This window comes from Rhinolophus hipposideros (genome assembly GCF_964194185.1).
Source record: "Rhinolophus hipposideros genome assembly, chromosome: 1".
Taxonomy (NCBI): Eukaryota; Metazoa; Chordata; class Mammalia; order Chiroptera; family Rhinolophidae; genus Rhinolophus; species Rhinolophus hipposideros.
Window position 1 is genome coordinate 18,017,047 of NC_138047.1, and position 24,063 is coordinate 18,041,109.

Below are 24,063 nucleotides of genomic sequence, written 5' to 3' on the forward strand. Positions count from 1 at the left end.
CTAAGTGTGGGAAAATGACAACCAACAAAACTGATAAAATATATAAGAGAGTTATGGGGGGGAAATCAGGGAAGGAAGAGAGAACATGTGTGTGTGCATGTGTGTGCATGTGTGCACATATATTAAGGAGACTATCTGAGGGAAAAGAGTTCCTACTACAGAACCTGCATGTGCAAAAGCCCTGAGGTAGGTATGTATCTGGCTATCTGGAACACTCATGGAGTAACAAGTCAGTGTGGCAGGAGCAGAAGGACTAAGGGAGAGGGTAGTAAGAGATAAAGTCAAAGGTAAGGAGGGGTGTGGGGGTATAGACTGTCAGGCTATAGAGGGTCTTACAGGTCACTACTAAGGACTTTGCTTTTTACTGTGAGTGACAAGAGATATCACTGGGTGAATCTGACCAAAGGAACGATGAGATCCAGCTCATAGTTTAACAGGGTCGCTCAGGATGCTGAATTGAGAACAGATATTAAAGGAGCAATGATGGAAGCAAGGATGAAAGTTTGGGGGCTACTTATTGCAATAATCGAGGGAGGAGATGATAATGTCTCAGACCAAAAGCAAAGGATGTGTAGAAAGTGTTTAGATTCTGGATATATTTTGAAGACACAGACAAAATATATCCAGAATGTGGGATGTAAGAGAAAAAGAACAGTCAAGGATGATTCAATGATTCAATGACCTGGAGCTGAAAGGTCTTGAAATCTAAAAGATGAAAAACTGTTAGTTGAGATATGGAAGACTATGAAAGGAGCTGGTTTGGAGGTAAGCTTGGAGGTTAAGTTTGAAAAGTCCGTTAGACATCTTGGTGGTGATGTTGAATGAGGCAGTTGGACATATGGGTCTGGAATTAAAAGGAGAGACCAGCGAAGAAAGGCTATTTGAGTCTGACATTGAATAAAATCATCAAAGGAGTGTAGATAGAAGAGAGAGAAGACCAAGAATCTTAGCCCTGGGCTTTCCAAGATGTCTAGTTCATAAGGAAAAACTAGCCAAGGAGACAAAGGAGCAGCTAGTGCGATACAGGAAGAACCAGGAAAGTGGGTTCCAGAAAGCAAAGTATTTAAAAGAAGATGGAGTGGTCCATCATGTTACTTAAAGTAGGACTGCAGAAACACCCTGGATTTAGCAATGTGAGGGTCACTGGTGATCCGACATGACTAGGTCTGGTTGAGTGATGGATTTGTAACCAGAGTAGGTTTAAGAGTATGAGAGGAAAGCATGTATACATGATTTGTTCAAGGAGTTTTTTTTCTATAGAGAAAAGGAAAAAAATGGGGCAGCTAGAGGGGAATATGAGGTAAAATTCTTTTGTCAAAGGGGGAAATAATTATATTTTTATATGCTGATGGTGTTTTCATTAGAACGAGAAATATCGATGAGGAGAGAGAAAAGGGTTGTTGTGGCCATGTCGGGGTGAGGGGTGGGGAATGGTGTCTGGCACCCAAGTGGGTGGGTTGGCCATTGCTAACAGTAATAGGAGAAAAAAACAGAGCATACAGACAAACATGCAAGTGGGGACAGGTGTGGCGGTGGGACTTTCAGAAGTTCTGTTTGTCTCTACTTTCTCAATGAAATAGGAAACACGTTCATGGATGAGAGCAGGATGAGCAGGGGATGTTAGAAGTTTGAGGAGAGAGGAGCTGGTAGGAAAGTCTTTTAGAAGAGTGGAAAAGTGAATGGAAGAGGTATATTTCATGTGACTTCTGGGCAGCACTGAGGGTCAGTTAACCAGGAATTTAGGGTGAGACTAGTGGGCGGGGATTTGGCCAAGTTCAGCTTATGGAAGCAGGTGCAGGAAAGAGAGCTGGATTACCCAGGTCTGAGGATGAGCCAAGCACACAGGACAAATATTTATGGAATCAGATTGAACCAGATTGAACTTATCTCCTGTCAATCCACAAACTTCGGAGGGTAGTTTTCTCTTGGGATCACATGTTGGTCCCACCCAGGTTTGGTCATCTTTAAGACAAAACCCATAATACCCCGGATACAGAAATACTCACCGCCCTTCAAATCTGTGTTTTAAAAAATCAAACAACGCTTTTTGCATCATATCCGTGACCTGCAATTGAACAAGCAATACGTTAAGGCACAATAAAAATATTACTAATTACGACAAAACAACTTTACTCCTTTTAAGAATGTTTGAGAACCTGGGCTTCCCATTAGGAAAACGTAGCATGTGAGGTCATCACATTTTTCTGTTCTGAGTTCTGATACAATGACAGTGAAAAAGTCAAAGTTCTGAACTTATCCCCACGTTTTGGTGACAATACATTACATCCCAAGTGGCTTCAGTCACTCTCCATCTGACACTATTTCCCCCGGCTGAGTAAATCATAGCTAGCAGAAATATTTAAGAGCAACAGTCAAGAAAAAGGAAACAGAACAAAACCAGAAAGCAACGTTATGCCACAGCTTGAAAAACAGCATGCTTTGCTGCTATGAGCTCTTTAAGTTCTAAATTCAAGAGTGTCAAGAGAGGGAGTGGAGTCACAAAGCAGCTCAGCATGAGAAGGTCAAGTTGCTTCAGAGGGTAGTTACTTACCTCATACCCCTTCAGGGAGGGGCCCACCAAGACCACTGGTCGCATGGAAGGTACCACATCATAAGGAGGCATGTGCTCTGTCTGCAGAGAGAGGAGAGGACTTCAGGGAACTGAAATATTTTGTGTATGAACAGCTCTTTCTGAACTCTGTAATACAAGGCACTAGCTTTCCAAGACATTTCTTTCTTTCTTCCCTTTTTTTTTTTTTTAAACTTGCTTCTTTTCTAAATAAACCCAATCAAAGATTGGTGGGTTTATCTTCCTAAAGTTTTTTAAGTCTATAGTGTCTTGCTTTCCTCAAGAAATGCTACTAAGAGATTAACTCCTAAAGCAGGAGGAACTGCTTTTGAACAAAAACTAGTTTGTTTTGAACAAAAACAGACAGAAACATGCCTCATGCAGAATAGGTGCTTTAGGCTTGACTAGAAGTTAATATGGCTTTTCAGATGCATTTGTTTTCTGAAGAGCCAAATTTTCAGACCTAACACGGTTGGTTATGGAGAAAAGAAAGGTCTTTACCTTTGCGTTTCAGATGTTTGTCTTACCTGGATAAAGCCTAATTTCAAAACATTGTAACTCTTATTACCAAATACTTGAAAATTCCCATTTTACTGTGAGAGTTTAAATTAGCATGCATGCTCGTTTCAGTAAAACAGTAATCATGATGTAATCGGGATCACTACTATTCACAGCTTAGTGATGAATGTTTTTGGATTTTGGGTTTCTACATCTTGAAATTTAAAACCTTAAAGTGCAAGGTTTATGTGTCTTGGAGCAAACGTGGATAATGTGTGAAAATCAAGCTTGCTTCATTGGTCTCAAAAGGTTCATTATCAACGGGCATCTCTAATATGCTTCTCAAGAGCCATTTAGGCAGTGTTTCTATTTACATAACAAATCCATGCCTTTCCACGATAATTTATTTATCTTTAGGAAGAGCAGGAGAGGAGCTAAATTTGGGAGCAATTTCTAAAACTTTCAAAATTTCTCAGCTTAACTGCTTCAAATAAAATGATCAAAATTTTTCCAAAAAACAGGTAACAGCTAATTTGTTTGATTATATTAAAATTGGCTATTTCAATAGCAAAAAATGTTAGAATGACCTCCAAAGTGACATTTTTTAATGCATAAGAGAGAGCAATATGGCCTTAGACACCAAGATAAACAAATCATTGTTATATGAATCTTTCTGCATGAAGCAGCATCTGAAAATATATTTTCAGAATTTAAGAGTTTCTTTTGGTCACACAGACCAATAGAAACATATTCTTCAAACTCTTTTAAGAATTTGATAAACTGATGTGCAAATGTAAATGTAATTTTTGCATCAGCCTGATGCTTCAGAACACTTTACTGTTGCTTAAAATGTCTCATTACACACTTTCTGACTTCAATTAGATTTAACTTGCTTAAGGGGGGAATTAAAATGCATTTCATATTCAAAAGCTTCCGTCTGAGATTTCACCAATAGTCAGCAAATATAATCAGAGGGGAGAAAATATTACTGCGACAGTGCTGTCAAATTTTACAGCTTAAAATTTTACCTAGTATTCAAAATTAGTCTTAGAAGACACAATGAAGGTAGAATACGTTTTTATACAGAAAAAGAAAACACACACACACACACAAAAAACAAGACAAACAATACAGTGACAGCACAAATGCCACACAAGCACCACTCTAAAAGCAACCTAGAACATGGAAAACAATCTTATCATTGAATCTCAGGTTGTCTTTTTGTTTTTATTTTTGAACTCTACACTGAAGTTGACCACATAACAGAAGATCAATACCATAAGAAGAATGAATACCAGTGCCGAAGGCATCATAAGCATATTTATTAAATTATTACAGTTCTACCATCTGGGAACATATTGAAAACATTTAGAAGACAAGTCTTTATAACAACGCAGTTTGAGAATAACTTTCCCACCATTATAATTAGGAATATAATTGCACGTATTTTAGTAACAGCTACCAAGAACTTTTATTTCAAGTTTTGAAGTATTAAGTGGCCCAGTCTTTGGCAGGTCTTTGGTTCCTTTGATCTGTGACTGCCAGCTTGCAAAGGGTTACCCATGCTGGTAATCAGTCAGCTTCTTAAGCAATAGGGTAGCTACAGAAATTACCTTATTTGATGGAATATTGGAACTTTGTGCCCTCTTGATAATGACACCAACATTTGTATCTACCCTTTCCTGCTAACTTTATTTTGTTCAAATTGTTCCGTGGAAAAACCGTGATACACATTTTTCAAGTTTTGGAATTTAAGAGTAAGCACACTTCAAAAATACCTATCTTGACTAACATGGTTTTAGTGCACGTTATTGCTCTGTCAAGCCCAGAGAGGCTTAGCAATGTTGATTTTCTAAGCTTCTGCACTGTTAGTCACTGGGCTGTAAATTTTTGTTGTAACAAGAAGACAGGACCAGAGAAACGGGCCCACTCTCATGGATGCACAACAAGCTTTTCTGTGTTAACACAAAAACCCAGGTGTTTTAATTTTTGCCCGGAAGTGCTGAGGTCTTCCATTATTAAAGTAACCATAATTTGTTTTTTTTGAAAAAACAACAATATACTTCTCAGTTCAGGATGTGACACCTCACTGATCAGTTCAGAGTTCCTCCGCAGAGTAAAACACTTGTGTGCAGAGGAAAAGAGTTCAGGACATTGAGCGTTTAGGGCAGAGTAGGCTTTACTCAACATCTATGTGTCCTAATACACCCATGGCTGGGTTGGAGTTGGTGACCTTAGGAAGCATGACTAGAAAGACAGAGAGTTGCGTGTACAAGAAGGAAAGAAATGGAAATTATGTTGGTGGAGGTATCCTTTCAAAATTATTCATTGAAGCTACAAAATGTGATGAAAAGAACCAGACTTCATCTGGAGGAAAGAGAACTTAGGAATACTCTAGTTTCCAGGCAGGGGATGGATGCATCACTGTGTAGCATCTTGGTTGGCCAGTGGCAAAGGGTCTACACACGGCCACCTCCCCATTGTCCAACGGGTGAGATGCTGAAATCTGACTGATGGAGGAGGCAAGAACATCGGGAGAGTATTTATATATGACAATAGGAAAAACTCACAGTAAACCGCCAAAACAAGCCTGCAGTTTTCCACTGGTCTTGTTCATCTGTAGATTTTGCACCTAGTGGATTAGAAGTTTAAATACTGACTAAATTAAAAATTGAATATATATGTTTTTTTAGTACAAGCTATGTATCTGGATATCATAAATCAAAATCTAATAATGGTTTTACTATGCTTGATTATAAGTTAAATTTCTGGGGGGAAAAAGAAAGAGACAAAGACAGACAGAATAAGCATGCACAATAGAGGTGCATTATATGGCATTGTCCGTGTTTGACATCCTTGAAAATGTTAAACAGATTCCCTTGGTGGTAGCTATTATTCCATCAAAAAGGATAAGTACTGTAATGTTGCTTTAACAGGTCACACACTGAATTTAGTTGGTTGGAAATGCATGGACTTAATTAGCGCTGTTTGATAGATTCTTTTCTTAGGGCAGAAAAGATTGCATTTAATAACACTGTGGGATTGAATGCTAATGATGCCGTGGCAGGATAAACACAGCTTATGTCAACGTAAACTTACCGATTTTTGCTTCTGCTTAGCTACAGCAGCATGGAAAAGAAACAAAGAATAACAGAGCATGCATGTTATTGCTTCTCAAAGGACGCAGACAGTCAACAGGACTAGAAATGTGACGCAGCGCAGTGGAGCAGGTGGACAGACGGGAGCTCGGAAGTTAAGGTTACCTTCTTAAAGAAGGGCATTCTTTTCTCTTTGGAGTGGGGTGACGTTACACTGTTTGCACTGGGCTTAGGGGAGCGGTGGTTGGCTGGAATATCATTTTCTTCTGCATCTAAGCCAGTAGCATCTATGTCTACAGCTATATACAGACAAACAATTCAAAATTCATCAGGTGGACAGGAGAGGAAAAACAGGTTATAAAATAAAAAAATAAATCAAACAAAAGCAAGTAAAATGAACCTTAGTCAAGATCTGTCACGAGTGCTCAGCACAGTAAACAAAGTAAAATGTAATGGGAAAGCACGTGAAGAATGCAACATAATCAAATCTAACAAAATGGAAAGATCCCCTCGGGCTGTCTGTTCGCTTGATCAATTTTACACTAGATCTCGAATACTATTTTTAGAGAAACAGATTTTAAATTTGTAGTTTCAAATACAATAGTGCTATTTCCCATATCAACTGTATATAAGTATGATACAGAACATTTCACCTTCTTACAATGTCTTAAAGCCGCTTTGGATAATAGGGAACTCCATTGGAAACTTTTATCACTATGTGCCTCAGATTTCTTACTTTGCTTGGTTGTGTGTGAAAATAAGGGCAATGTGAAAAAGCATCACTAAAATTGCAACAGGCATCTGAAGGAAAGAGAGAATAGAAAATCCTAAATTCAGACAACACAATGCAAATGACTCAGGGAGGGTTCCAGAATGGGCAGAATTAAAATGATTTCGAGGTGATATGTATGCCCTGATTGAAGGGCAGGCCTGACTGAAGTCTAATGGGGAAACACTGGATCCGATAATCTGCAAATGACATGAGTCTAATAAAATGATACAAGGAGACTCTGAGTGATTTCTATCAAGTCCTGGATTTAACATAAGAGGCAGGGTGGAAGGGCACACAGACCCAAGAGAATATGCCAGTGGTTTCCTTATCTGGAGAATGAGAGGTTTAGGTTTGTGATTCAACATGCTTTCCCTTTTAAAATCTTTCGATCTGAAAATACAGCATTTAAAAATTGAGCTGTAAATGGAAAAAAAGATCCATAATCTCATTTTGAAGTCCATAAAATCACCCACATGCAATTACTACAGAATTTTATCAACTGTAGAATCAGAGCTGGAAAGTATTTCAAGGACCATCTTCAACCCTCTTAGCATTTAGATTTAAAAGATAAACTCTGAAAGAGTTTGAGGGACTTGGCACAGACTCAGTAGAGCCAAGACTCAGAACTTGGTTCTGCTGCCTCTGGAAGTCCCTGTCCTGTCCCTGTCCCTAAACCGGCTGCCTTTTCAGGTGAGGTCCGTTCTCAATCCTGGTGCACTCTTCCAGTTCCCTTTGCTCCTCAGGTGGAGCTGTGTCCTCAGTGTTAGGACTCAGGAGGATATCAGAGAGTTGAGCTCACCAGAAAATTATTCTATGGTTTAGATGAGGTCAAGTAGAAGAAAAGAACATCTACTCACCCCAGGAAAGCATCAGATCACACTTGTTAGCTCTCTAACAAAATCCACAGTACGTTCAGATTCAAGGAACAAATTACCCCCTTGACATAACAGACAGCTCGGAGCTGTAAAGTCACTGCCATTCCCTGTGATATGAAAGCTGAATCGGTGCCCACGACAGCCGCTGCTAACTTTTTCAAATGACGGAAGATCATCTGACAGGAGTCACATCATTTTTCAATTATGAAGTTACTATGGAGATTAGATGACTCAGCCTTCTGCAAACGAGGATCTCTTGCTTAATTGTTCCTTTTCATTTGATTAGGTCAAAAACCTGTGATGACGTGTAAAACCTGGCATTGTTTGCACAATAGTGCAACTCTCAGCTTCTGACGGCATAAAGGTGAGGTCTGACTCTCCAATGCAGGTGATAATGGACTGAGGTAATTCCGGGAATTTAGTTAGACATACCTAGTATATAAATGTCTTTCTCTTTGCCTCATCTATCCATATTGATGAACTAAAAGGTTACGCACATAGTGTGCAATAGAAACATTATAAAATGTGCCCAGCAGTTTGAAATGATGTTAACTTTTATAGCACCCTACAATGTTTTCCTTTGAACCCCATCTCAGTAAGCACGTCATTAGTATCTTCCTGGACATGACAGAGAGGATTTGGGTCACTGTTTTACTGTTCCTCTGTCTTAATCAACATCAGATAAGTTTCTGTTCTGGTGGTAAGTTCTGGTATACTTTTACCTTTCTCACCTTTTACTGGACTTATAAAGTCCACGTTGAAAGACAGTATCCCCCAAAAGCCTTCCTGAAATTGAGGATACCTCCTTGCACGTCAGAGTTGACAGGACGCAGGGAGTCCAAAGGTCATGACATGGATTTTATGATTTGTCCATTGATTTGGACCTGCTGTGATCAGCAGATGGATTTATTTTGTAAAGGAAGAGTGGAAATACATAAAAAGTTTAGATGTGACATTGCCCAGCTGTTTGGCTACACACATACACAGCCTGAGTGAGGTTTGAAATGTACATACATTTGGTAACAAGGGTTCAAAATCCCATGCTGAAAACAATCCAAATTACTAGTTCTGACTTTTGGTTAGCTTAAATCTAAAAGCATCTGAGTTAATTCTGAAACACAGAGAATTCTAAAACATTTGGCCACTTTCAAAACACATGAAAAAAATTTACTAAAGTTAAGATGTATATTTAACTCTACAGTTCCATATACTTTATTTGACTAAATGGGTTCTCCTTATAATGAGAGATGTTACCCTTTTTAATTTCATTCTTGTATTTACATACCTTGACAAACATAGGTATTTACTTGGGAAAAACTGCTTTCATAAATTTGAAATTAGTTTCTTTTATTCTTTCTCACTAGCATGATTTTTTTTTTTTTGTATAGAGACTTGGTGACACTTTTTGCAATTTAAATTTTAGTTTAATCTGAGACACTTTGGTCAAGTGGAGTGGTGTGCAGAAGTAACATGTATGTACACACACATGTAGGTGTGGGATATACATTGTGTAATAAAAAAATGCATGCTCTGTTATTTATGAAAATAACAATAAAAAATGCATGCTCTGTTATTTATGAAAATAATTTATGGAAAAGCTGGGATAAGCCTCCTTCCCCCTGTGCCCTCAGAAAATATCTACTCCCTGCTGGTCAAGGGAAGACTTATAAGCCTCACACAGTACCCCATTACCCAGATGTGAAGTAGAAATGTTTCCTTTTCCAAATCCTTGAGCCTCCAAATATATTCACAAGTACTTTAGGAAGATGTTAATATTCTTTGGTCTAGCAATGGGTGAGAAGAGTTGTAGATGGGGCCTCTGGGAAACAGAGGAAAATTACAATTGCAGACCAATCCACATTTGATAGCTTAAGTGGTTTTCCCTAGAGGTGGGTGAGGGTCCCTCTCTGTAGAATTTTCTGAGTTTTTCTTGAGGTAAGTTGTGCTATTGACACAAAAATTACACCAGGATTATGACATGGTTAATATCTCTAATCCACCCAGACACAAGTGTTTTCTACTCTTGGTATCCAGGAAGGTTATTCCAAGAGTCCTGTATCTGTATAAAACTTGGGTGAAGCTTTAAATCACCTTTATTTTATTATATTAAACTCTTAACTTTATTTTTAGTAATCACCAACATCTGACTATAAAAATGAAATGTGATTTCACAAATACACTAATTTATTTTTCCAAATGCATGTTCCTGCTCTCATTATATTGCCCAAACAATGAGAAGGATACAATATGGCTAGAGGGAATGACAGGATCTGCCTGGTCCACAGAAGTGGGGCTGACATGTGCGGGAGGGGCTGCTGCTTTATTAACATGGGATGTAGCCTTTTCTCATTCCAGGACCCTAGTGTCAGGCCGCTGGCTTTCCCACAGTCTTTAAGGTATACAGGAAGTATATAAGGTTTATACTATAATCCCTACAACCTCACACCTTTGAGAGGAAGCTGGAATAAGCCTCCTTTCCCCTGTGCCTTCAGAAAATATCTACTCCTCACTGGTGAAGGGAAGACATAATCCTCACACAGTACCTAAAAAAGTTTCAATTTTCCTTTCAAACACACTATTTCACTTAATTTTGAGCAACTTAGGTTTACTGAAAAGTATAAGTACATGGTTTTTGAAATCAATATGCATCCCACAATGATTTATTTCTTATTGTGTTCAGATTTTGCTCACTTAAAAAGTCCTATAGTTTTTACTAAGAAGCCCTTATTGATCTCAAAAAGCCACCAACATTTGGGAACAAGGCATGATGATTAATAGGAGGGGATCCTTTTCTTAAGAGACAGCAGTCCCAGTGTGGCTAGTTCCTTAACTCACAGACATACAATTCTCTGTCATTGACCTCTCCCCATTTCCGGCTTCCCGGAAATCAGACATGGAATCATTTTGCTCAAGTGCTCTGCTGCCCAATCCTTATAATCTTACTCTGACTCCCAATTGCATCTCTTAGCCAACTAAGACTCTGAGCATGGGCTTCCATGCAATTTGACCAATTAGTCTCCTTTTCTATAGAACTCCAAGTTCTGCACAGAATGGTAGCGCTACCACATGTAGCCACTAAAAATTCAGTTAAATGTGAATTTCAGATAACCAATAAATATTTTTTTAGTGTAAGTGTGGCTCACACAATATTTCCTTATGCTAAAAAGTATTCACTATTTATTTGAAATTCAACTTTCACTGGGTGTCCTTTATTTTACCTAGCAATCATATGCAGGAACCCACTGCTTTGGAAATAAAACAGTAGTTACTGTTCCTATGAGTTTTCATCTTTGTTTCGATACTTCTGTGCATCTTTCACAGAGACTTTTGAGTATAGCTCATGTCAGGTCCATGGCGCCGTCACTTTATTTTCCTTTCCTCACCTTTCTAAAAGTTTTCATTCTTCTTCTCTTTTTATTTAACATTGAGGGCAACACCTCACATTGCACTGTGACGCCTGATGGGTGCACACCCATTTACTGCCCACGACAATGTGCTGGTCCCCATGGGGAAGCTAGGGACCAAAAGTTAAATCCGTTCATCACTTTGATCATCTAAGCAACTTACAGTGAGCATGTTGACAGATTTCCTTTTATTTTTCACAGCCAGAAAAAAATTTCCCCAGATTGTTCCTAACTGCATGTGGGCATTCTTATTTCTGATCCCTTTTTCTAGGGTTAACACAGGGATTCTGTGTATTTCACACAACTGGGTAAGATTGAGGAAAGCATGATATGCAGCATGTATTGTTCAGTGCTTACACCTACTTACCAGATGATGGAGGTGTAGATTTTCTGGAACTAGGTACTATGTCACCCAAACTGGATGATGAGTTTCCTCCTGATTTACTGGAGTAAAGCAAAAATTTATATTAAATCTGACACTTATTTCAGACATTAAGACCTGTATATTGCTCAATACACATGATTACTCATTGTGTTTTTATGGAACTTTAAATTTGTCTTCTCTACAAGGAGGCAAACAGTAATTCCCCACTGGAGATCCCCGGAGTACTGGAAACAGCCATAGTTTCTCTTTCAAATTCAAGTTTTAATTGTAAAAGGCCCTGGGAGAATGGAGGAGAACTAGGGTAATTTTTGCAGCCCTCGATATCTCTGCCAGGATCACAGGTAGATGGCAGCAGAGATGTCCTCTGCTTCTTTGATCTTAGAGACCCTCAGAAGCAACGAGAACTTAGTGTTTTCTTCTTGTTTGGTACCTTTGTCTTAGCTTGGTTATTTTTAGTATACTAAGATTCAGGACTCAGGTTTTCATGAGTGACCTATAAAAGAGAAAAACAACAATACTCAAACTTGCTAACCTTTAAAAGACACACAAAGAAGCATGATGAAGTGTTATATAATTTAATCCTCAGATCATATCTGGAACATTTCTCAAGCATAGCGAGCATGAGGATTTAACCTGGTTAATTTAGGAATGATTTGAAGAGCATGTGCTTCACAATGACCAAATTCTAAAGTTTGAGTAAGACCTAATTCTGTGTCTTAGAAAGTTTGTCGTTAACATGAGAACAACAGCATTAATGTTTTTTACCAGTATACCAGCACGCTACATAACATACTACAAAATGGCCCCTTCAAAAATGAAGATGGAAAGGAATACCTTAAAAGAGTGGCACGGAATTTAGGGAAGACAATCTTATGGCCTAAGGTTCATGATCATAGCCAAAGCCAGGGTCTAGTTGAAATAATTTGCCACAGTATCTCTGGATCAAAGGGCAATATTTAATGATAAAAATGTTAATACGGAAATGTAAGTTCCACTAAAACACCAGTAGCAGGCTGAATTTCATTGCTACGCTCCTGGAGTTTTTAATGCATAAAAGAGACAAAGAGACAAACATCAAAAACTTTAAGCTACTAGCAGAAAGCCTCTACATATTTTTAAGATTCTTAAAAGACACTTTAGTACATTTCACAAGGACACCAGACAATATGGAAAATGAATAAAAAGTGGTATTTATAGAAACAATTTCTGACAGTTATATAAGAATATCCATTACCAGCACCAAAACATTTTCTTCCAGAATTTTATTTTTCTTTTTCTAAAATGCTAAGTCTAATTTCAGTTCAAGCATGGCATGGGTTTGTTTAACACGCTCTCTGAATTTCAATAAAAGTCACAGTATTATTTGAATTGTGTAAAATTGCGACAAATGTTGCAAATAGTCAAAATATTCCAAATGTACATTTGCCCTTAACTTTTAATTCTATAAAAATGCCATATTCTTGAGCTGTGCCCCTATTCTATGGCCCTTGATTTTGTTTTTCATTTGTTTGTTTTTTTTTTATAATTTATATATCAGAATTTTAAAATACTGCTAAATTTTGGTTACGTCCACAAAACAAAGCTCTATTTAATAATGTTAGGAGATAAATGAAAACAACCTCTGAAAGCAAGTAGAGATATTTTCACATATTTAGGCAAAAGCTTAGGTAAAAAGGACAAAATGAAATCAAGAAAATCAAGGGAAAACGTGTATAGTTATAGGAAAGGTAACGCAGTTCCCTAGAGTCAGTTTTGAGATGTTCTATCCACCAAATGCAGATAATGTGTAGTTCTTTAAGGAACAAATACAATAACAAACCATATATCTAATATAGTAAATAATAACAGATGGCAATAATAATAATAATAATAATAATAATAATAATGATAATGATTGGTTCTGTGCTTCTTGCGCCAGGGCCTGGCTACATGATTTGGTCTATAGCATGGTAGCCCCTCTGAGGTCAGGCTACATCAGATTGGTTGGGTTTTCATCCGGATTCTACCACTTCCCAGTTGTGTGACCTTTGTCAAGTTCCCTAACTTCTCTCAGCCTGTCTCCTCGTCTGTGAAGCGGAGGCTCTAACATGTACCGTTCCCATAGGTTCTTACAAAACTGGGCTGATCCCTAACACGAGACCAGGCAGAGGAAACGGTGCTTCCTTCACCATTTGGGCAAACACTTCTCCCTTTCTAAGAACTCCTTTACAAGTAATTCTCCTTTCTCAGTTTGTATGAGAAGAAGCAAACAAGGATACACAAGTCTATCTCTGCAAAAGCCCATCCCAAAGTTTTTATTGTCTTCGACAAAACACCATTTCTAAGACATGAACCAAGAAAAGTTTCTATAAGGTAATTTCCGTAGATGCATGAAAAATATCCCCATCCCACCATCCAAATTGAAGGAGCACATTAACATAGTAAAGACTCTGAAAAATTCTAAAACAACTTTGTACTCCCTGGCATTATCCTAAACTTATTTGGCCATGGAACCCTCTTCTTGAGTGATTCAACAGGAAAACTCTGGAAATTGCTGAATTATCCTTAACAAACTAAAACCAAAACAAAACATTCCCCAGCTGAGATAGCCTTAAACTTCAACAAACTGTATACAATACTACCAAACTGATGATAGCAATGTCTATGCCCCAGGAAAATGAAAATTTTCCATATTCTAAGATGTTATTAACCAGTACTAAGGAACCATTGTCAATACAGAGAATAGCAAAATACACAATAAAGCCAACAGAACATGAGAAATGCAATGAATAATATGAACTCATCAATATTCTACAGGTAAAATGTGCATTCTTTTTCTATCTCTGTGCCTCTATTTTTTTTATGACTAAATGCATCTCATAATCTGAGGGCCCCACAAAGTCCAGGGATTAGCAGAAGTCAAATATGGGATAGAAGTTTCAAAAAAAAAAAAAAAAAAGGGGGAAATCCATCTGAACTAAAAGAGCCTGGCAGGTATAAAATACTGGTTAAAGAAGACGCATCTTCTATTTTAGTTGTTTGCGGATGCTTGAGAAAAAATTCATGCTAATGCTAAAACATTACCATTGACAAAGGACTTGCATCATTATATAAACAAATAAAATATAAATTAAAGAAAATAGAGGCCTACCTATTCACACGAAAGGAAAGACGTGTCCATATCACATCCTTTCATATAAGAGAGAAGCATGCCATGTTCTTAGACTTGGCTGCGTAGGGTTCAATTTCAAATTCACTCCATGTCTGAGTAACCCTTTTAGTGATTCTTTTAGCAAGGGGCAAACAACCACCAGAGTCCTAGGAAAGGTTATTCAGACCCAGCCTATTATGTAACTCATTTACTTGCTATCTGCAAAGCCAATTTTAATTGGGTTTATATTGAGTTTCCCTTTAAGTGCTTAACAGTAGGGAAAGCTGAAAATTGAGTTTCCCAAGAGAAAGTGAAATTAACAGGCTACCAGGGCTGCTCTGTGCCAATGAAGTCTAAGCCCCGTCATCTCCAAAATGTCTTCCTGCCATGCCAGGTAGCTGCAGACACTGGGATTAGTCGCCAAGGTTGCTTAGTGGCAGAATATTTTCAGTAAAAGATTAGGACTTCAGAATTCCTTCTGCACCGAAGCCTGAACTGAATATAGTCTATGATCTTAGCTATTTTCATTAATGACAATAATGAATTTGATTTTCTCCCAAATCAGATGAAAATGAGATGCTGGGAGGAAGTTTTTAAAATGCAGGATTTGTGATGCTACCAATAACCGTCTCACCAGACCACTTGGTAGCACCTAATAATAAAGATTGTGGAATACAGCAAATAGCAACACACAAATGACGGTTTAGTCCTAATTTTGAGGCAAACACGTGATCTTTTTCTCCTACCTGGAGTAGAATTTCCCTTGCTTGGCTTTCTGTTCATGCTGTAGCCTCATATTTTCTAGTTTCACTGGGCTTGGAATGAATCCGATTTCACAGCCTTCTTTAACCAATCGCCCTATCCACCAGTCATTGTTAAATTTCTAAACACAAAATCACATTTGTTAAGATCAGTGCACAGAAGTTCAAATCTTCAAATTATTTTATTTTATTTTATTTTCCATATTAACTCCTTTCAGTGGAGAGAACCATTATGGCAATTTAATTAACTCTGTCACAAACATCACAAGCCTAGGGAAACCCTTAGGTTCATGGGTTAAGCATGTAAAAGTGAAGTATTTTTGGTTAAGACAAAGAATTGGTTAAGAATTAAGATGAGTCTGAATTCCATGGCAGCAGCTGCTGCTGTCTCCTCCTTCACAGATTAACTGTTCCTACTGATCAGAGGCCATTAGGAACTAGAAAGTGTCACAGAGGTCTTCCTCTTACACAATCCAATTAATTAGAAGTATTTTGAGTGAGAGATAAATATTGAAGTCTATGTGAAATATTTTGTCAGAGCAAAATTTATCTTTGTGCAAAAACAGGTTTATAACTCTCACAGTGCGCTGTTCACAGATGGTTTTTCTACTTCTGTTGATGTTACCAATTTCTCTCTTACAGATGGACTATTTAGCCTCCATCTTTATGATGTGGTTAGGTTTCCCTCAGCTGAATAGTATTTTTCAAGTCTGTTCTTGACATTTCAAAGAAGAACATCCACTCTGTTTTTTGTTTTTGTTTTTTCCTTCCATGACAGAAAGAGATTCCTCTCCAAGAATCAGCTGTCTGGAGGAGGCCCTGAATTAACCTAACTTCCTGTCTTCAAGTCAGAGGCCAGGCAGGCCATGACTTCTAAAAACATTCTCTAGCCTTCCTTCCTCATTAGCATTTCGTATCTCTTTCTAAACGCTCATGAAATAAACTAAATTCTCCAGGCTCTTTTAATTGGCAGTCATCGCTTTCTTTGCTTAGTTTTTAGCAGCAAGCAGTTAAATCTATGCTTCCTAAAACATCTCATCCCCCAGACTCCAATTGTAAATTCCCATAGGTCTAACTAAGGTAACCTCATGTTCATACACTGAGAACCTCGTGCAGGGGGATTTCTGGCCATCTAATAAAGTGTTCTGCACAGCAGGCATTTGAAAAATGTTGCCCCAAATAAATCTTAATCTAGGGCAAATTTTTCCAATTGACAGATTTGAGTCACTGTTAACAGAAAGGCGGTAACTTTTGGCATAGAGGAAAAAGGATTTTTTTGCTCTCTGTTTCTTGCCTTCTTGGCTCCAACTCCTCCCATTCTCCCTTCAACGACAGGAATCTATCATTGAAGGAAGATAAGAGCACGAGGGGCCTGAGTTTAGATACTGTCAGCAGAGAGGAGACGTCATGAATGCTAGATATTATTACTAAACCCTCTCCAGATGGTGAGACTTGAGACATGAGGGGAAAACAACACAAAGTCAAGATTAAAATTTAAAATTAAAAGTACAGGTTATGCGTAAAAAAGGATCGTCTCCAATAGTTGCCAATTTCTGGGTCACAGAGCCCAGGGGAGCTGTTGCAAGAGGCCTGTGACATCTTTCTTCTTTAAAAACGTTATATTTATATTATAAAAGGTGGAGAGGCACCGACTTCATGCATACATTCTACAATGGCAGCTCTGTACAATGCTATTTCACAGCAATACGAAATAAGAAATGCTGTTTCAAGGTAAAAAATCATGAAGACAGAAACTCAAATTATTTTCCTTACTTCCTTAACATGCAGAAAATCTTTTGCTTCAAATGAGATGGCCATGCCGGGGACTGGAACGTCATCTTCATGGGCAGCACTGTAGCTGACATTTGTTCGAACTGCAAATGCAACAGGCTTTGTCTAAAGACGGGAAAGGAAGGGAGAAGAAAAAAAAAACACATAAGAAACAAGTGTTCCCTCTTTTTCCCCCCAAAATACAAACATACACTGAACAACTGCTGTAATCATTGTTTTTTTCTACCTTGGTTCCTTATCACAAAACAACTCACTAGTATTCACAACACACATAATCTTCGTGCTCTCAGCTACTCACCACCCATTTCCAAACTAGAAAAAGGCCATGGTTGTCTTTTGGAAAGCACTACAAGTAATGAAAGTGAGGATGAACTATTGAAATATGTGTTTACAGCGTCACAGTTTGCAGCAACTGGAAATCAGGAAACACACACAGATAAAATGTCCACTTGGTTTCAGTGAAAAAGACTTAGTAACCAACCCCCAAACCCAAACATCTACTTTAATGACTACTTAATGACATACTTCCAAAAGTTACAATGTTTGGGATGAAAAAAGACCCAAAGAATATATCTTATTCATGGCTGCTGGGAATTATGAAAGTAATGACCTTTTATTCTATCATTTTTCCTCTTGTTCACTCAGCCACTAAAGATGATAACATTAATTAGCTATCCTTCATTATTTGACCTTTTGCTAATTTACAGATTTGGCAAAGTGTTTGCCCTCTCTCCAGGCAATACTTGTTTATCCACAAGCTAAAAATAAATAAAACAAATAAGCTCAGAAACAGTGGAAAGAGATTTTGTTCTAACTGGCATTGTGTTTCCTTCATATTTTGGCAAGTGGATTTCTTCTAAGCAGTTTTCCCTACTCAACAAACTCTTCTTCTGGACTTGTCTGGGAGGACAAGGGAGAATTAGAATAGAGAACACATCTTCATTTCCAAATATTCCATAGTTTAATCCATTCTACCTGACTGTTATCTGGGATGAGGGCTGAGCTAAGAGCCATGAAATCAATCAGACCCATCCATACTATGCAGACTGGGAAAGGAGAACTAAGTTCTGGAAAGGGGCACAGTAGATGTGAAATGGTCTTAAATATCTGAAATCCAATTCTTGGTATCCATTATGATTTTTAACGGTATAAGAGTTGCTGTTCCTCATATGGAAATATGGACTTAAAAAAAAAGTTACCTGTAGTTCTACCACTGAAACACAATCCTTGATACTATAATGGTGCTTCCATTTGTTCTTGAATTTTTTTTTAAATGCATAGATTGTTCCAATAGCTACAATCATACTTAATTTTTATCTAGTTTTTAAAGTAATACAGCATTTTTCATGTGATCTACTTTTTAAATCTACCATTTAAAAAAATTACCTTAACCATTCACTCTTTTTTTGACATTTAGGTTTACAATTTTTTTCCCACTGTGATAAATATTCTGCTTTGAAAAATCATTGTAATACAGCCTCTTTCTATTTAGAATTCTTTCCTTGGGATATATTCCCAGAGGTAGCATGAGTAAGCCATGAGTTATCAAGACCTTTTAAAATTCTATTCCAAACTACTGTCCAAATGGGCTGTACTATTTTAAACTGCAACCAGAAGTATATAATAGTGTTCTTTTCTATAATATGTCTTCTTAATCAGATTCCATTTTACTGCTAGAAATAGGATTTTCCTGAGTAGATCCATCCATTGTTTATGAGAGTTCTGATCATAAAATTATAGATACAAAATATTTTTTATGCTAGCATAATCTTTCATTTCTCTCAGGGTCTTTTATTTCTTGTAGGATACAGAGTTTAAGTATATGTCTTTTTTTCATCACTGGAAGACATACATTTTAAATGTACAACTCTACAGAGGAACCCAGGGAAAATCTCGTATCTTTTATGCAATGATCAACTTTTCAAACATTGGAGTGGCAGGAAGAGGGCACACTGAAATAAAAACAAAACAGAAGAAAATAAATGAAAAGGGCAGTGAAAGTAAGCATATCATAACAGGAGCCACAGACAGCAATTTTATGTTCTTAGATTAAAACATCAGTTTGGGATGTGCCCTCTTCCCTGGCTCACTTCCTATAACCAAATCAATTCCATTCCAGTGGGCTCAAGAACAGGGCTTTTCTTGTTTTGTTTTGTTTTTTAACATTTTTTTTATCAGTTTCAGGGGTATAAAACAATGTAATAGTTAGACATTTATCATTTATATCCCTCATACAGTGACAACTCCCCTCCCCCCATCCACTACCCCTCTGACGTCACATACAGCCATTACATTTCCACTGTTTCTATTCCTAATGCTGTACTCCGCTTCGTGTGTGTGTGTGTGTGTGTGTGTGTGTGTTTGTGTATATGTATAAAATTGTAGTTGCCATTCATCATTGAAGAACAGGGGGTTTTGAATGGACCTGTATTTGAATGGTATTCTACCACTGACTAGTGAGTGGCCTGGGCAAATTTCTTACTCTAACTAAGCATGTTTCCTCATGGCTAAAATGAGAGTAATCATACGAATTTGCAGAATTGTTATGAAATTACAGAAAATGCAGGTCACAAGGCGAGGCTAGTGTTTGGTATAGAGAGTGAGCTCAATAAATGGGCACTTGCTATATATCAAAAATAAATCTATACATAAATAAATGTTTCTCCATATTCCCCCATCTATTAAGGCCCAGCACAAATGATTTCCTCTGTGAACTTCCACTGTGACCTTCCTCATGCCAAACAAGTTACCCCAGTTTAATACCTGCCATATGACACATGCTAACTATAATATAAACATATTCAACGTATTTTTCTCCATCATGGATTCTTTCTCATTTTCTAGGATATGAGAATATGACAAAGTTTTCCCATATTCATTTTACTTACAGTGTCCTATCTCTTTATTTACACTTCCTTATCTCTTAGTAATTCTGATTTTCTTTGATTGTCCTCAGATACAGAGGCTTTCTTTTTCCAACCAACTTGAAGTCCCAAGGGTACATCTTTTATGGAATCTTTGAATTTTCATCGAATATAATCATATTTTATCAAACATATCTGCCTGAAGTGGGCATCTGAATTTTGGGCCTACTCGCAGTGTAGTCCAGGGCCTGACAGGATTTTCCTCGCATCTTTCAGGTTTTTCTCTTGGTTCCCACTCAGACACTCACTCTCTGTCTGGAAGCCTGCCATCTTGTTATGGTTTCCAGCAGCACTTCTGTCATCAGGTCCCTGGGACATGGTTCACACATCTCCACTTCACTCCCATGTCCATAACAACAAATTGTGACTCACTGATTCTTGGGGCTTTTATGTCTTGAGGCCAGTGGCCATTTATTCTCTATTTTTCACTCCCTATGGTAAAGCAAAATCCTGAGAAGAATGAACTAACAGCAGCCCAGAAACTATGGTCATACAGAGGTGTTATGGGAACCCCAGGACAGAGTGTACTGTGGTGACAGACTGAGCTCTAAGACACGCTGGGAGGCAAGAGGTGTTCTGAGCCTTGAGGGAAGCAAAGCTGGTCCAGGCCCAAGCACCAAAAGTAATGGTGAACTCTGAGAAGTGGATTCTACCCTAGGTTGTAGGTTCCCCTGCAAGTAGTCCTTTGCCCACCCTCTAAGTTCAGGGCCTCCCTGATTTGTCTGAAAGACTTGGTCATAGCTGGAGGGAAAGAAAAGTAGAAAGCACAAATATAAAGATGGCCAGCAGCCTTAGGTAGGGTCCTATCACGACTGACTATTGTGGTAGCGTACTGAAATCCAAATCCAGACTTAGACAGATTCATCCTACTCCACAGAATCATTAGGATACTAAGTTGATTAGGAGACCATGTGATCCTTAATTCCAGTTTCTTTCTGCCCCTGTAATGTCAGGCCAGTGACAAAGTCTGCATTGGCTTTTGCTGTCTCCTTCTATCTGGATTCCTGGCTAATGTGTTTTGTGGCTAAGGAGGGCCGGGCACATTCTATTTTACCAGTCTTTGCTTCTCACTCTCTTTGTGCCAAGGTAAAAGTGACTGACCGATTCCTTTGCCTTTTTGGGTACCTCACAACCAGCATCTGCTACAGAGCATAAGGGCGGTGGGTAAACCACTCGTGTTGGATCGCTCCCCTTTCCTTGGCACACAGAATTACAAACTGGCCCCATGTTAGCTTGTGGACTAAACCTGACCAGATTCTCAGAATAAATCAGTAAGTACCAATTTATAGGAGAATAGCATCTCATTATCCAGACAGTAGTGCCAAAGCACTTTGCAAATAGGATGGCTGTCGTTTCACCACAGAATCTTTCGTCTGTTTTCAATTAGCATTTTTGAAGAAGGGAATGAGTAAGTGATGTAAAGAAACTCTTATTCCCCTCCCCCAGGTCCTTCTTCATCTTCTATATAACACAACTTACAAAAGCTACCATTTTGGAATGTCCACAAGGTGCCAAGCAGCGTGCTGTGTATTATGCATCGATTGTTGCATTTAATTCCAGCAACAACTCTTTTTCCTAGATGAGGAAACTGAGGCACAGAAAAGTTCTCCAGGGCCATAAGTAACGGAGATGGTACTCAAACCCAACCATCTCACTCCAAAGCCTGAGTTCTCTCTACTGTACTAGGCGGCCTTTCATTCCAAGGGGTATATTGATGGCAATTTTAGAGCATTTAGATGTTTCTGTGAAATTTTAAATATTTGAAAGTTACATTTCACAAAATGCTCACAAACTGGTTGGTGCAGAAGAAGGTAAAAAAAAAAAATAGGCCTGAGTGTGCTCTGTCGCCTCCTCTTTTTTATATAAATATAAAAATAAATGTAATTGGCCCCTCTTTTTCATATAGAACACTCTATGAGCAGAGCTTTATATATTAGGACTGTGGGTCTTCATTATAAAGGTCATGCATTCCTGGGTCTTTGCACTTAAATCTATGGTCCGATAAGTCAATAACAATGTCAAATCGTGATTTTTGTTTACTTGGATATGCCTTTTCTTTTTTCACATCTCTTAATAAAATTTTGCAAGTTTATTACTTTGGGGATGATTCCTCTTCTGTGTCCCTCTCCTGTACCAGCTGTTGCTACAGTGGCTCTGTGCACTCTCTAAGGTCTTTGGCCTTGGCTGTGGTTGCTCAGGGAGTTTTACGCAGTTAAGAGCTCTTAGGATGGACGTCTTTTGATGGATGATTGCACTTAGTCATCAGTACAGCAGAATGCTGCTGAAGCTCCATTCCCTTGGTTTCACCACCTCCCTCCAACACCACTACAGCACATCCGAAAAATCCAGAAGGATGGCCCAGCAACAACCATGCAACCCTCCCCAACTTTCTTCCTCTTAGATGTTTCTGCTCTAACTCATGTCCTCTAAGCCTTACCATAACATCCTTCACCATGCTGTCACACACGCTCTACTCTGCTCACAGAGAGCGAAGGCTGGGTCCAGCCACCAAGAGATATATATGGGAGCCAATCTGGCAGGTCCAGGGGGATATCTGTGGATAGTTCTGAGGCCACAGGACTTGCTTTCTCTCACAACCAAAGGATTCTCCATCAGCGCCAGAGAGGCCAGGCCTGTGGAAGCCACCGGGCTCCTGTCAGAGATACGTTTGAGGTGTATAGCAGGTGCAATTTTGATTCCCTCAAAGACTTCTAGAATCACTAGACTAAAGGCATCAGAAAAGAATTATTGTAAGGAGATAATTGAATTAAAAAAATATCTTTGGATCCAGCAATTCCACTTCTGGGAACATATCCAAAGGAAATAAAAACACTATGTCCAGGAGATATCTGCACCCCCATGTTCATTGTAGCACTATTCACAATAGCCAAGACATGGGAACAACCTAAGTGTCCATCAACAGATGAATGGATAAAGAATTTGTGGTCACAATGGAATATTATTCAGCCATAAAAAAGAAGGAAATCTTGTCACTTGTGACAACATGGATGGACCTTGAGGACATTAGGTTAACTGAGATGAGTCAGACAGAGAAAGACAAATCCTGCATGATCTCATTTATATGTGGAATCTCAAAAACAAAACAAAAACTCATTGGTCATGAAGTACAATAAAACAGATTATTAGAAATTCACCATACTATTTCTAGTTTTCTTCCTAAACAACAACTTAGTGAGTTAATAGTGAACCTAATCATTTTAACAGATACAACAAAATGTTCATCTTCAGTTTATTAAAATGTGTTAGTGATAAAATACCTACTGGTGAAGAACAAAATGAAATTAATTCAAAGAAGAATAAAAATAAACTTCTGATCATGATTATTCTGAAACCATCAATAGCTAGTAATATAATAGGAAAATCCATAGTTTGTCTTAACACCTACAATGGATTTGTCTTAAATATTAAATAGTCTTAAATAGTTAAATATTAACTATTCCCAACTTACAATATTTTAAAAAGAAATTTAAAGAAAAACATGACCCAGATACCTATTGTAAGAGACTACAGAAAAGAGAGCTTAAAAATCTAATCAGTTTTTTAAATCCAGTTTCTTGTGGAACATAATAATTTCTTGTAAAACATGCTATGCTCTTCTATTTTAAATGAATCCAGTGGGAGTATAGCCATTGAACCTTATGTAGAAAATAACCAGGGATCCAAGAGCAGGTGATGTACTTTCAGGAACCAGATCATGGCCATCTGCTTTATTACATACTAATACTTTGCCTTCTCTGAATATAACTTCTCAGTATCATTTCTCTACTTTCAGTGATCATTAAAAATCCTTCTAATATAGAATGAAGATCTTCAATTTTATTTTATTCCTTACATA

General features: G+C 38.0%; 1 protein-coding gene across 12 annotated transcripts in view; it reads right to left on the reverse strand.

The window, feature by feature from the left end:
• The window catches only part of CACNB2 (calcium voltage-gated channel auxiliary subunit beta 2), a 332,881-nt gene that overhangs the window by 27,240 nt on the left and 281,578 nt on the right, over positions 1-24,063 (reverse strand). For 6 of the 12 annotated variants that reach the window (XM_081053383.1, XM_081053387.1, XM_081053384.1 and 3 more), the window contains 6 exons: positions 17,266-17,388; positions 15,478-15,614; positions 11,584-11,660; positions 6,331-6,464; positions 2,552-2,632; positions 2,007-2,065 (listed from right to left, as the gene is read on the reverse strand). In XM_081053383.1, the coding sequence (XP_080909509.1) occupies positions 2,007-2,065; positions 2,552-2,632; positions 6,331-6,464; positions 11,584-11,660; positions 15,478-15,614; positions 17,266-17,388 (611 nt within the window). Of the gene's footprint in view, positions 1-2,006; positions 2,066-2,551; positions 2,633-5,637; positions 5,700-6,166; positions 6,187-6,330; positions 6,465-11,583; positions 11,661-15,477; positions 15,615-17,265; positions 17,389-24,063 lie in introns of all 12 variants that reach the window. The other 6 variants (XM_081053388.1, XM_081053392.1, XM_081053394.1 and 3 more) reach the window with 2 other exon arrangements.